Raw genomic sequence first — 14,594 nt, 5'->3', positions numbered from 1 at the left:
CCCTCAGAGCTTGCTGCTGCCCATGGGAGAGGGCTGGGGGGAGTCCCCCTCGCTGTCCCCCCACCCCAGCCCCGGGGCAGCCTGGGGGGGCAGGGGGCGGTGCCTGGGGGGCAGGGGGCGGTGCCTGGGGGGCTGGGGGCGGGGCGCTGGGCGGGGCGGCTCCGCCCCCAGCGATTTCGGAGGCGAGTGAAAGGAGGCCGCGGAGGGCCCGCAGGGGGCGCTGCACGTGGCAGCACCCAGTGCAGACGAGCGGGGACAGTCTAGGCGGCGGCCGGAAACGGCGCCCGGGCTCTCTATGGTAGCCGGCGCGGAGGCGGAAGCGGAAGCGGGCGCGGGCGCCGCTGGGCGGTTGCCGGGGAACGGCCGGCCCATGAGCGCGGCGCGCGCTGCCCGGCGGGGCCGCCCCGGCCGCCGGAAGCTGGTGCTGCACGTGGACGTGAACAACACGCTGGCGGTGCTGGACTCGGCCGCGGGCCAGGGCCCCGGCGCGGCGCTGACCGGCTTCCTGGGCGGCGCGGCCTGGGGCGCGCCCGGCCCGCGGGGTGAGGGGCCGGCGCCTTCGGGCTGCTCGGGCGGGGCCCGGCGAGGGGGGGGTGGGTCGGTGCCAGGCCGGGGCTCAGCGGGGGGGTCGGGTCGGTGCCCGGCCGGGGCTCAGCGGGGGGGTCGGGTCGGTGCCCGGCCGGGGCTCAGCGGGGGGGTCGGGTCGGTGCCCGGCCGGGGCTCAGCGGGGGGGTAGGGGGTCGGGTCGGTGCCCGGCCGGGGCTCAGCGGGGGGGTAGGGGGGTGGGTCGGTGCCAGGCCGGGGCTCAGCGGGGGGGGTGGGTCGGTGCCAGGCCGGGGCTCAGCGGGGGGCGGGGGTGGGTCGGGTCGGTGCCAGGCCGGGGCTCAGCGAGGAGGGGGGGGGTGGGTCGGTGCCAGGCCGGGGCTCAGCGGGGGGCGGGGGTGGGTCGGGTCGGTGCCAGGCCGGGGCTCAGCGGGGGGGTAGGGGGGTGGGTCGGTGCCAGGCCGGGGCTCAGCGGGGGGCGGGGGTGGGTCGGGGCCAGGCCGGGGCTCAGCGGGGGGTAGGGGAGTGGGTCGGTGCCAGGCCGGGGCTCAGCGGGGGGGGTGGGTCGGTGCCAGGCCGGGGCTCAGCGGGGGGCGGGGGTGGGTCGGGTCGGTGCCAGGCCGGGGCTCAGCGGGGGGCGGGGGTGGGTCGGGTCGGTGCCAGGCCGGGGCTCAGCGGGGGGGTAGGGGGGTGGGTCGGGTCGGTGCCAGGCCGGGGCTCAGCGAGGGGGGGGGTGGGTCGGTGCCAGGCCGGGGCTCAGCGGGGGGCGGGGGTGGGTCGGGTCGGTGCCAGGCCGGGGCTCAGCGGGGGGGTAGGGGGGTGGGTCGGGTCGGTGCCAGGCCGGGGCTCAGCGAGGGGGGGGGGTGGGTCGGTGCCAGGCCGGGGCTCAGCGGGGGGCGGGGGTGGGTCGGGTCGGTGCCAGGCCGGGGCTCAGCGGGGGGGGTGGGTCGGTGCCAGGCCGGGGCTTAGCGGGGGGGTAGGGGGTCGGGTCGGTGCCAGGCCGGGGCTCAGCGAGGGGGGGGGTGGGTCGGTGCCAGGCCGGGGCTCAGCGGGGGGGGTGGGTCGGTGCCAGGCCGGGGCTCAGCGGGGGGCGGGGGTGGGTCGGGTCGGTGCCAGGCCGGGGCTCAGCGGGGGGGTAGGGGGGTGGGTCGGTGCCAGGCCGGGGCTCAACGAGGGGGGGGTGGGTCGGGTTGGTGCCCGGCCGGGGCTCAGCTCAGTGAGGGGGGTGGGGCAGCGTGCCAGGCCGGGGCTCAGCCCACCAGCTGCCTGACCCTTGTCCAGGCCTTTCTGGGAGCGATGGTGAAGGAGGGTTTTGGAGGAGGAAGCTTTGTAGGTGTGGAGGGGAGCGCTGCCCCAGCGTGAGGGGGTCTTGGAGAAAGCACACGGGTGCTTGTTTGAAAATGTCAGAAGGGGCAACGGAGGCTGGCAGCATGGACTGATCGGGACCGGAGTCAGCCTCTTAATAATGAACTAGAGAGGACAGTCACATTTCCTGCACTCCATAGTCTGAAGGGACCGCTATGGTCCTCTCGTCTGAACGCCTGTATAACACAGGCCCAAATCCCTCCTTTTCAACGAGGTAGGGTGGGGGTAGGCCATGAAGGGACTTGTAAGCGAAGGCACATGGCTTATGTTTGATGAGATAGAGAAAGAGGAGCCAGAGGAGGAGTGCAAAGGGGGGTGAAGAAGTGACATGGTCAAAGCAACATATTAGGAAAATTCTTTGCATCAACATTATGAATGGATGTGAGCAGGGCAAGATTGCATTTTCCAAGGCTAGAGAGCAGGATGGTGCAGAAATTGAGATGAGAGATTGGAGGAGAGTTTGAGCTGTGTGGATGGATAGGATGCAAAAAAATGCAGCAAGGTGTAAACAGAGCCTGGAGGTGAGGAGCTAGGGAGAGGTCCAAGTCAAAGACGAGTGTCTTGTCCACATGACTGAAAAACGAGAGAGCAGGGAGAGTTTGGGGGAGAAGATTAAGAGCTTTATTTGAGCCATGTTGCCATGTTGATCTTGAGCTGTGTGCAAGATATCCCTGAAGAGAGGTCAGAGACAGGTAGAGATTGTCATTTTGACAGGAGAGGGGTGTGCAGTAGGTCTTGTGACTCAGCACAGAAATGGGAGTTGAATTTGGTTTTGCACACGAGATTAGCTCGAGATAAGGTACAGAGGAAGAAGAGAAGGGGACCAAGGACAGAACCCTAACAGAAAGCTGGAGGGGAGAGGAGGACCCCCCCGGAGGCACTGATGTAACCATTAAAGAGATAGGAGGAGAACTTGGGGGCGGAGACCTGGGAGCTGAGGGAGCACAAGGTTTGAAGAAGACCATGGTGAGTGGTGCCAACAGCAGCTAACCAGGAGGATGAGGCTGGAGTCCTGGCTCTGAAGTGTGGCTAGGCCAGGGGCGGGCAAACTTTTTGGCCTGAGGGCCGCATCGGGTTTTGGAAATTGTATGGAGGGCCGGTTAGGGGAGGCTGTGCCTCCCAAAACAGCCAGGTGTGGCCCAGCCCCCGCCCTCTATCCGACCCCTCCTGCTTCTCGCCCCCTGACGGGCCCCCCGGGACTCCTGCCCCATCCAACCCTCCCTGTTCCCTGACAGCTCCCCCCTTGGGACCCCTGCTCTATCCACCCCCCTCCCACTCCCTGTCCCCTGACTGCCGCCTGCTTTCCTTCCTGACTGCCCCCTGGGATCCCTACCCCCATTCAACCCCCCTGTTCCCCGCCCTCTGATCACCCCGACCATATCCACACTCCTGCTCCCTGACCACCCCCCGAACTCCCCTGCCCTCTATCCAACCCCCCCGTCCCCTTACCGCGCTGCCTGGAGTACCAGTGGCTGGGCCACGCACCATGCAGCACAGGGTCCGGCCGCCGGGCCGCGCAGCACGGAGACCGGGTCTGGCCGCCCGGAGTATTGCGCTGGTGGCACAGTGAGCGGAGGCTGCGGGGGAGGGGGAACAGCAGGGGAGGGGCTGGGGACTAGCCTCCTCGGCCAGGAGCTCAGGGGCCAGGCAGGAGGGTCCTGTGGGCCGGATGTGGCCCGTGGGCTGTAGTTTGTCCACCTCTGGGCTAGGGAGAGGACATTAGAGACCTTGGCATGAGCAGTTTCCATGGAATACAAGAGGCAGAAGCTGGACTGCAGGGGGTCGAGGATGGGATTAGAGCGATAGCAATTGTAGACAGTATGTTCAATGAGTGTAGAGTGAAGAACATAAGAACGGCCAGACTGGGTCAGACCAAAGGTCCATCCAGCCCAGTGTCCTGTCTGCTGACAGTGGCCAATGCCCGGTGCCCCAGAGGAAGTGAACAAAACAGGGAATCATCAAGTGATTCATCTCCTGTTGCCCATTCCCGGCTTCTGGCAAACAGGAGGAAGGAAGGAAGGAGATGGGGCAGTAGTTAGAGAGGCAAGGGGGAGTCCAGGGTTAGGTTTTTAATGATGGGAGAGACGAGCATGCTTGTACTATGAGGGGTGCAAGTGAGAGGTTGAGGAAAAGAGTAAAGGAGGGTTTAAGGATGGGGATGGGTCGCTGGGGCAAGTTATGGGGTTAGAGGAGGAGAGCAGATGAAAAATCATAGGACTGGAAGGGACCTCGAGAGGTATCTAGTCCAGTCCCCTGCACTCATAGTAGGACCAAGGATTATCTTCTAGACCATCCCTGACAGGTGTTTGTCTCACCTGCTCTTAAAAATCTCCAGTGATGGAGATTCCACAACCTCCCTGGGCAATTTATTTCAGTGCTTAACCACCCTGACAGGTAGGAAGTTTTTCCTAATGTCCAACCTAAACCTCCCTTGCTGCAATTTAAGCCCATTGCTTCTTGTTTGCATCTGTGATGGGAGAAGGAGATACAGTGGTGGGAAGGGAAAGCTAGCTGAGGGGAGAAGGACCGTCCTCTCATCAGTCTGTTTTCTCTGGGAAGAAGTTGACAAGGTCGGTGTAGAGAGAGAAATGGAGGAGGGTTTGAGGTGAGTCAAAGGTGGTGAAAAGGCCGCTGGGATTGCGTGCATGGGATGCAGTAAAGTTGGAGAAGTGGAGCTGTTTAGCCAGGAAGATGGTAGAAGAGAGATCACACTTATAATAGATTTCAGAGTAACAGCCGTGTTAGTCTGTATTCGCAAAAAGAAAAGGAGGACTTGTGGCACCTTAGAGACTAACCAATTTATTTGAGCATGAGCTTTCGTGAGCTACAGCTCACTTCATCGGATGCAGTTTCCACAGTATGCATCCGATGAAGTGAGCTGTAGCTCACGAAAGCTTATGCTCAAATAAATTGGTTAGTCTCTAAGGTGCCACAAGTCCTCCTTTTCTTTTTACTTACAATAGAGGAATTTAGCCAGGTGACAGGATTTCTGCCAGAGATGTTTCGCTGCACAAGGCAGGAGTGGAGGAAGCGGATGTTGGAGGAGAGAGAGGGCTGAGGGTCAGCAGGGAGGAGAGATGGGAGAGAGGAGCAGAAGAGGTGGGGGGAGAATGAAACATGGAGAGAACCAAGAGCCATCTCAATGGAAGAAAGGAAAGGGGGGACAGGGCAGAAGACAGCAGCGAAGTAGCTAGTGCTGGTGCCCAGGAAGTCGCAGAAGGGCCAAGTGATGCGGTGTGAGGAGGGGGCTGCCGAATGAGATCGGGTGGTGGTTGGAGAGGGAACTTGGCAAAGGGAAGAGCAGTGCTTGGCGAAGACTCAGTCAAGGGGACAGGCGCTTGGTGAGTTATAATTTGAGTCACACATTGATTGACCTCTGTGCCTCCTTGCTGGGCACTGTTGGTCTCGCACCCCAGCAGCAGAGAGAATGGATCCGTGTATGGGGGTGACTGTATTTGAGTAGAGCTGGTTCCTACAGGGTAGGGCTGGGCCTTTACTGGTGGAGGAGCTGAGAACGGAATAGTTATGGGAAATGGATTTCCCTTCCTCTCCCCATCTCCCTTCAGAGGGGAGGGGCTGCTGTCAGTAAAGTCTCAGACCTCCCGTTTCTCCCTCAGCCACGTAGCTCGCCTGTGTTGCAGGGCATGGCTTTCTCTAGCACTGTGCATGAGAGCAGTGGGCGTGAAATGCCCCCTCTTAGGGGGGTTGTCCCAACTCTTCTGTTGCTGTCTGTTTCAGGTGAGTGGCAGTGGCTGAGCGACTCCCCCTCTTTGCTGCCTCCCTGCCCCGGCGCTGTCAATTTCTGTTCTCAGTATGGCCGCGATGCGACGTTCCCTGACACGGCGGTGGGGCGGCGTTTCAGAAGTCTGCACGCACGCTGCTTGCAGCTCCTGGAGTGGCAGGGCCAGCCGCACGACGTGTTCTCTGTCAGAGGCGAGCATGCCAAGCACTATCACTTGATCCTGCCTGCCTTCTTCCGTCTCCTGGAGACGCTGCACCAGGAGGGGAGGCGCTTTGCTGTCATCTTCAGGACCTTTGGCACAGACCTCCCCCGCATTCTCCATGCAGTGCACTGTGCCTTGGAGGGGCAGCACCCCCAGTTCCCTGCCCTGCGAGACCTCTCGGTGGGTGCACCTTGGAGGGCCTCCCCGGAAGCAGAGGGCTGAGATCTTTATGGATTCTTTTTCCCTGCAGTAGCTTCTTTGAACATACTCTGAGCTGCCTTTCCAGGCAGCCCCGTACTCCATAAACCAGACTCCCACTCGAGCTGCTGCCTTATTAAAATGCTGACCTTTGGGTAGCAGCAATTTGCACAGCTTCTCAGAAGAGCCTTTTACCTGGAGAGTGTGGGAGCAAGTGAGCACTATACAAATCCCTCCTCAGGCTTGTGAATTTCCATGTGCTTGTGCTCCCCACGGAGTCTCTGTGAGGGAGGCGGTCACCTGGCTGCGTGGGCCAGGTTCGGTAAAGAGATTCCTGTGCCCTCTGGTATGGCCAGGGGAACCTTCTGGTTGGAGCATAGCTGGTGATGTCGCCCTCCCAGAGCAGTGAGTGGGACTAAAAATCCCAGGGGTCAAACCAGCTGTTCTGTGGAGCCTGTGCATACTCCTGAGTTGTGGGGCGCACACACCTGTGTGCTGTGGGAAGTTAACCAACTTACAGAAATGGTCCTTCGCATACAGCTGATTTCCAAGCTGGAGGCTGGATTCTGTCAGAGAGTCTGACAGACGCAGCGAGCAGCCCATCTGCTTCCATTGCCCCTGGGGGGTGAACTCTTCAGGCTTTGATTGTTCCAAATGTCTCGCTCCCCTGTGGAGAACTGCCCTTCCCTGTAACGTGCTGCTCATGCCGCCTCTGGCACTGGAGGCTGTTTGGGGAGGTAGCGGTTGTCACTGTGTTATCTGTGTTGCAAACCGTCCATCCTGTCTTCTCCCAATGACATTGCAGCTCCCGGTGGAGCTGACTGCGGGCCGAATACGCTGCAGTCGGCACGAGGTGGTGCTGAGCCGGGGTCCGGAGCACATTTCCACCAGGGACGATGGGAGGAAGCTGTATAGCTGTTTCAGCTCCCTGCAAGGCTTGGGTGGCTTCCAAGACCACTTTGACTGGTGAGACCTAAGCGGGGCCTGGGACGTGACTTGAGCTTCTTTCCCACTCCTTGCATAGTTCCACTCTCCCTGCCAGCCCGCGTCTCATCCTAGTGAGTCAGCCCCCATGTGTTACCCTCAGGAATTCCCCTTGCTCCCTGGGGCTCATGCCCACGGGTCGGCTGGTCTGCTGTCCTGGCTGCCTGTGGCACAATCTTTATTTAGCCAAGTCGGACAGAGCTAGCTTCTTTCCTTGTAAGCCCATTTCCTCCTGTCCCTCTTGCTTGTCTCTGAACTCCCTCCAATTGGTGACTCACCCTGGCTAGGAGTGAGGGCAGAATCCCTGATGGCTTGCCCCAGAGCTTGAGAGAGAGAACAACTATTTCCTCCTTGCCCCATTTCCTGTCACTGCAGGGGAAGATGTTATCCAAACCCACTCAAAGTCTCCCGGGTTTGGATTGTCTTGAGCCCCTGAAGACAGTCTGACTGGGTCCAGGCTCTGTGTTGCAGGGAGTCAGCTCCCTGAGGGGCACCTGTTTTCCCACTTGCTGTATTTCAGGTGGGCCAGAAATCAGTTCTCCTCCCAGGGTGGGAAGCCCCTTTGGATTGACCCATACGACTCTAGTGTGCACCACATCTGCATCGATGACAACATTCGACTGGACGATTCAAACACCATCATTTGTCCCCAGGTACTCAGCCCTGCCTTGCACTGGGCTTTCAGGCCCCTGGCGGGGATTGCCAGGCCCCCTTGCTGGAGAGGGTGGTTTGTTGGACTCCTCTGCCCTAGACAGTCCCCAAGGAGTGCAGCAGGGTGGAACTGGGGGCCAGGAGGCTGGACTCGGAGGGAACAATCCGTGCATCTGCTGAAGATTAGAATGAACTCATTTGTTGGCACGAAACAGGAAGTGTTTTTTCCTGCACTTGCTGCATGACAATCTCTGTTCTCCGCTGGCATGAGTAACTCTTACTCCCTGCTGGGACCCAGTTGCCAGCCAGCCTCCCTCTGAGCGAGGCTGAAGCTCGTTCACGCTGCTGGATTTAAAGGGCAGTTTTCACACTGGAGCGCAAAGAATATTTATAGAGACAGGAATGTGCCTGGCCTGTCACTCGCTATTGTGGCACTGTTTGGGTTCGAATAGCAGCCTGTCCTTCCCAGCACAGCAGAGGAGCCTGTCTCCTTTGCTGAGGTGGTGTGGGAGGGAGCGTGGCAGACCGTTGGGAGGGGCTAGCAGCAGAGGGGCGGCAGGGCAAAAAAGGTTAATTGGACTTTTCACCAGCATGAAAGTCTCTCTTGACTATTTGCTGTCTTGTTCGTGATACGGACTGTTATTGGCCCCAGGAGAGCCCTTAGCCGGAGGAGGTTGTTTTCAGATAAACAATGTTGAAGGCACTTAGTGGAGCAGGAGTCTCCTGCCTGCAGGCAGCTTCTCCCTGATTGTCCGCTGCCAGGAAGCCAGGTTCACCCAACTCATTTGCTGAATGTCCGCTTGAGCCCCATTTGCCTGCAGGGAACCTGTCCCTTCGCCACCCAGAACCGAGGCCCCATTTTTTTTTAAGAGCAATGCTGTAGAGATGACTCAGGCAGCTGCCCGTTCTCTGACTCCAGACAGGCTTGTTGGTCTGTGGGTCAGAGAGAGGGCGTTCTAGCCACAGGCTCGGCTGGGCATTCTGTTGTCAGCACTCTGCTGGCTGCTGATGCGGGAGTCAGACTAGACTCCAGCTTGCTCTCCGCTAACTGTACCAGCCCTGCGATGCCCCCTGAAGTAAGAACTTGTTTCTGTCGGTGAAAGCACCAGCTATACCTCAGACAGCCAGGGAGCCCAGTTGTGCGTGTGGGGAACAGCCTTCCTGTGCGACCGGGGTCCAGTCGCTTACCCTCTCTGTGCCTGGGCCCCAGTGGTCCTGAAAAGCCTGATCCATGTCATGGTGCTGGGATGGTAAATCCACTAGGGGCTGTGAGCTACTCAGGCACTCGGGGGCTGGGGCCATGCAGCAGCCTGATCAGCTAAAGGAGGGGCTGTTCTTGGCCGCACTTTCCTGGTGTAACTACTCTGAAGTACAGCTTTCTTCTAGCTATGTTTTGTGCTTCGCCCTCCCTTGGGAACGGCTCAGCTTTGTGGTTTGGGTAGCCAGTTCCTGCCGTGGGAGACTGGTGCAGAGCGGTGGGGAGGGAGGCAGGAAAGGGGGGTGGAGAAACCTGATCTCTTGTTGATACCATAACGGAGGAGGGGTGGCAGCTTTCTGCCTCTGCCACCCTCCCAGCTCTGGAGCAGATCCACGCACTTCACCTTACAAGTGGAGAGGAGGATTGAAAGAACCCGACTTAACAAACCAACCCTCTCCAGGACATCTGCTCTTCATCTCCTGGCAGTGCACTTGTGCAGAGGGTGGCCCTGGCACCTCCTGTCCTGCTGTTCTCCGGCCCCTCACACGTGCCACTGCTCAGGGATGGAGTAAAAGCCTCAGCTTCACCATCCCTTCTTCTCTTTTCCCCCTTGCAGGTGTTTTCAGAGAGAGGAGGCAGCTGCACCAGGCTGGCTCCCACCTCAGAGCTGTATGATGTCTGCCTGGTGCAGACCAATCTCCTGGAGGCCATTGCTGATGAGAGCTATTTCCTCCGCTGCGTGAGAAGATGCGAGGAGAACTATGAGCGCTACCTGGCCAGTGCCGAGAGCCAGCTGTGTGACGCAGAGTGAAGTCACTCCGGACCTAGCAGCTCAGGGTGGGATGTGAGGGCCTTGGCCAGTTCCCCTGTGGGCTGCTCCCAGTTTGCAGCTGTCTGCAGTTTGATTCCTAGACTGGGCCCCTGACCCCATCCCACCCACATCCCAGTGGAACCAATGCACTTGCTTTTAGCTGGCCTCCCCTTCTTCCAGCCTGGCGTGTGCTTCTGAGCTGGAGGCAGGAAGCTCCAGACACCCTTCAGAAACGCAGGTGTCTGCCTGATGCCCTGCAGGAGGCAGCCGCTTCCAGCCGCGCCCGTCACAGCAGCACTTCCTCCACTCTTGGTGGGGTTTGGGGTTTTTGATCGTGCCTCTCGAGATGTCTGGCTGGGGCAGTGCTCCTGTGGGTGATGGGTGTCGGATCCACCGTGGCTCTGTGTGGAAGGGACCATCTCTCTGTTCTGTCTGTACAGTGGGGTTGGCGCTCTAGCTGTGCCGCAGTACAAATAGTCGTCATAATCCCCTACCGTGTTTTCCTTATTGCGCGACGTGTCTCGCATTGTACAGGCGTATTTCGTTGGAATACCAGTGTGCCTGTAACGTCACCCCTGGACAGCAGGGCTCTCTTCACTCAGACCTGGCTGCGGGGCAGCTCACAGCAGGCCTACAAGTAACGGGGTAATGCTCTCCGTCGCTTCTGAAGGGAGACTCCTGCCCCTTGGGTCCCCATTCTCTCCCCCCCATCCCCGGTGCAGAGGGAGCAGCGCCGCTTACGGGAATGTTGCTAATAAGACTTTGATGCGGAGATGAAGACGGTGACAGGGCACTGGATGGGGACTTGGTGACCTTCATTCTAGTCCTGTCTCTGACCTGCTGGGTGATCTTGGGTGCGTCTGCTATTCCCCGGCTCTGACTGCTCCCCTGTGCTCCACCACTTGTGTGGAACCTGTGTTCCAATCTGCTTCGGCACAGAACCGTGCAAAGCCCCTCCAGCTGGTCTGGCAAAGACAACACCTCTGAGGAGATGCAGAGGCCAGAGTAAAACCGTGTGTGTGCTGTTCCACTTGGAGCTACAGCTGCTCCTGGGGCTGAAGGGGGATGTGGTGAGAGATTCTCTGTTACATCCCTGTTAGAAATGCTAGTCAAGCTCACTCACGCTTGTGAAGTGCTCTTTAGAGTCATGGGAAAAGTTACACTTGATCTTAGTCAGATTAAAAATCTGGTTACAAAACCCCATCCAGCTCGGTGCCCATTAGAGGGTGTTGATGAAGGATATTTTCCAGTGGGTGAGTTCAGGATGCCTTCTGCATGTTCCCTCCTCTGGGCTCATGAGCTGCAGTGGCCCTGCAATCCAGAATCCATGGTGTGGTGGTGGAGCACTGTTCTGTGGAGTGTAAACACTGCCCAAGGAGCACTCGGCTTCAGCACGCTGGGGCAGGGCCCCACCTCCTGCAGAGTCAGACTTTGGAGAAGACGGAACTCAAGGTGAGTGTCCCAGGCCCCCATCTGGGCCATTGGAGGGGGCATAGGAAAGCCCTGAGGGCATGCTCTACCTTTCTTTGCGGTAAACCACCTTGAATGCCCTGAGCCAGAATGTCTCTAGTGCCCATTGTGTTAAAATGGAAGCAGGGCATCCATGCCCAGCCCCACAGCTGCATCCAATATAACCCGATGAAAGGGCATGCCAGGTTACACTGGTAAGCAGGGTCTCTGGCAGAAGAGCAGTTGTCTTTGTGGAGTGTTGTATCAGAGATCCAGAGGCCCCACCTTTGTGCGGGGATGAAAGTGAACCGAAGCGTCAAAGGCTCGAACAATAGCCTTGCCTTCCTGAGAGCCAAAGTCTAGCTGCGCACCCGGATGCCTTGGCTGCTAGCACAGCCAGGCAATTGGTGAGACCCTGCAGCGCCATCGCAAGGGCAAAGTGTAGGTTCTGTTGGCAGAGACCTCTCCCCACACAAACCCGAGGGGTAGCTAGGCTTGGCAGGACCCGACTGTATTGGTAAATGGCGATAAACCAATTCTTATGGACAGATTTTCCCATCAGTTCATATCTATCTGTCGATGATGGTCCGGCGGAGTCAGGACACTGCTGCTTGAGAACTTAATTTGATCTAAAGCTGTTTACTTTGTATTTTGATGGGCTGTTGACACTGTTGTAATGGTTATAAAGCTTTACCTTTGTGAATCTCAAAGTCTACTGGCATTAATTCCTGTCTGCCCTCCTCCATAATCTCCTGCAATGGGGACAATCTAAATGGGTAAAAACTCCTTAAAATACCCAGTGACATTATCTATAGATTATAAAATACAGTTTGTCCAAGCCTAGGTCTAGCCCCGGAGAGACCTACTTTTGGGACTCGATCTAGCTTCCAGCAGCCGTATTGCTCGCTCGTAGCTCAGTGTGGCAGCTGGGCAGACCCCTAGGCTGAAGGACGAGCATCTCCAGTATCGGCTAGCCGGAGCTTTGACAGCTCGAGAAGACTGGTGTAGTCCAGCTCACCCCGCGGGGAGCTGACAGTGCTCCTGGTTTGTGTCCCATGTAGGGCAGTCGTGTTGCCAACGCTGCCTGATAGCTGGCAACGCTTGTCTCCGGGGAGGCCCCGGGACCTCCTCACACCTCAGTGCGTCCAGCTGCACCTTACACGGGAATCCAAGAGTTCCAGTCTGGGCTCTTCCTAGCTGCTGCTGTCACAGCCCAGATTTGTGCGAGGGTAAAAACACTCGGTGCTTCTCAAGGCCCTGGAACAGACTGATGGCCATCTCCACCAGAGGGAACCTGTCATGGTGCCTGCAACTGCTGGGGGGCTGCCGGGCCAGGTCCAAGTCGAGCTCAGAGTCCGCAGTGATTCCTCGGCATGAGTGTGGCACAGAGCTGATCCCACAGCTGGGGCCAGGCAGTGCGCACCTGGAAGAAGCAGCAGTTCAATTTACAGACTGCCTGTGGTCCTGGGGAATCTGTCTATGGGGTTAGCATTGCGGGGGCTGCTTCGCACCTGGAGCTAGTCAGAACCGACTCCAGGTTAACTACTGGTGTGTAATATTTCTGTCCTTTGGACAGTGAAGTCCAGACATCTTATTACCCCTCCCGCTAGAACTCCCCTGAAAGAGGTGGAAGGGTTTTTAACGGGGCAAACCCTGCTGTTTTCTAACCTCCTGCTAGTTAATATATTTACTGAAACAAACATTCCGCCTGAGGCAGAAGCCTGGTGTGGGGCATTTCAGCCCAAATGGTAAAAGTTTAGCAGAGTTATAAGCAACTTGAACCCAGGGCCTTCTAGGGGAAAGGCACCCTTCGCTGTAGCATTTGCGGCTTGCGCTGCTTCCAGTGAGCATGCTGCTCTCTTGTAACCTCCCTGCACCAACCTTCAAGCTTCTGTGTGGCTACCCCACGAGCCCATCTGTTAACCTGAGTGGGCTGGCCGGCGGGTCCTAGGGGCATGCAGGTGAGCACTGTACCGGCTTTACCCCTCGAGTCCTAGGCGGAAACAGGAATCCCAAGATCAGCCCTGGTCTTTGTCCTGGCTTCTCCTTTACGATCCCTATGACCGTCTAAGGGTGTGTCGACGCAGGCGGGTAACTCCCAGCAATGCTAGTTATGCCTTGTGTGTGTGCTAAAAATGGCAGCGTGCCTGGAGCGGCCAGCATGGCCCGCTGGCCCAGCACTTCCCGCGGGGTTCAGCCAGGATTGTACTCAGGGCCTGACACCAGCCCGCGGCAACCGCTGTGTTTTTAAGACACTAGCTTGAGCAGAGCTAGTGCTGGTATGTCTCCTAGAGCTGGAAAGTGTACCAGCAGCTCCAGTGTGGACGTACTAGGGGGTGGCAATTAGGAGGGAAGTGAAGGCAGGAAAGAGGGTGTTGGGGACAGGGAGTCAGCTGCTTAGAGGTCTCAGGTCTTGGGGTGGAACGGGATCTGGAGGAATCAGAGCTGAGGGTTACAGGGGAAAGGTTACCAGGTCCCAGGGTGGGGTGGGGGAGTGTGCGTGTGGCCTAGCATCCTTCCACTAGGGGCCCTGTACCAAGGAGAAAGGGGTCATGCTAGCAGCAGCCCAGAGAGCACGCTCCCTAGCTCTGTGGGCCCCAAGGTACAGCATAGTGCTGGATGGTGGATCAGTTTGCATAAGTATGCTACGGGTGGTTGCAAAAGTATCCACCCCTTTCGAAATTCGGTGCATAAGATCAGTGCAGCTTGCCTCTAGGAGCGAGTCCCTTAGCCGTGCAAAATGTCCAAGTCGGATCTGACTATACATACAAAATGATGGGGTCTAAATGAGCTGTGATCACCCGAGAGAGAGCTTGGAGTCCTTGTGCATAGTTCTCTGAAATCATCCGCTCAATGTGCAGCAGCTCAGAAAAGCGAACAGAGAAACTATTACAATAGAGAGAGAAGACAGAAAATATCATGTTGCCTCTGTATAAACCCATGGTACGCCCACATCTTGAACACTGCCTGCAGATGTAGTCGCCCCATCTCAGAAAAGAGCTATTGGAACTGGAATAGTGCTGAGTGGGGAACGGAACAAGCTCCGTCTGAGGGGAGAGTACAAAGACTGGCACTGTTAGCTTGGAAAGAGATGACGCAGGGGGCGTAGGCTCGAGGGCTGCACAACCAGGACGGGTGAGGAGATGTGAATGAGGACGTGTCATTTACCCCTGGGCAGTGGCTACAAGAGGCCAGGGGAGGCTATGCTGCCCTGCTCCCACTCGTCATCTTCCCCCTGGCCCTGCCTGTACAGCTCCCCTTCCTGCCCTCTTCCCCCAAGAGCCCCTTGCCCCCTCCTCCGAGGCCCCCTGCCTGCCGAGGAGCTGTGGGGGCGGGGGTCCTGGAGGAGGGGGTGGAGGGGTGAGCCGGAGCGCCTCAGATGAGGAGGTGGAGGGGGTGGGCCAGAGGGCTTGGAGGTGGAGAGGAGAAAGCGGTGGGGGAGGGGAGGGGA

The 14,594-nt window shown here is 58.5% G+C and overlaps 1 protein-coding gene across 1 annotated transcript; it reads left to right on the top strand.

Annotated features, from left to right (window-relative positions):
• Positions 1-198: 198 nt before the first annotated feature.
• On the top strand, positions 199-11,846 carry LOC125639435 (uncharacterized). Its single transcript, XM_048856480.2, has 5 exons — positions 199-542; positions 5,647-6,032; positions 6,856-7,016; positions 7,555-7,687; positions 9,500-11,846. Exons 1-5 carry the CDS (start codon positions 296-298, stop codon positions 9,692-9,694), a joined length of 1,122 nt encoding a protein of 373 aa, XP_048712437.2. The 5' UTR covers positions 199-295; the 3' UTR covers positions 9,695-11,846.
• The last annotated feature ends 2,748 nt before the right edge of the window (positions 11,847-14,594 follow it).

Source organism: Caretta caretta, chromosome 7 (genome assembly GCF_965140235.1).
Source record: "Caretta caretta isolate rCarCar2 chromosome 7, rCarCar1.hap1, whole genome shotgun sequence".
Lineage (NCBI taxonomy): Eukaryota > Metazoa > Chordata > Testudines > Cheloniidae > Caretta > Caretta caretta.
Note: the sequence above shows the minus strand (reverse complement) of the source record. Positions and strands in the feature narration are given on the sequence as shown.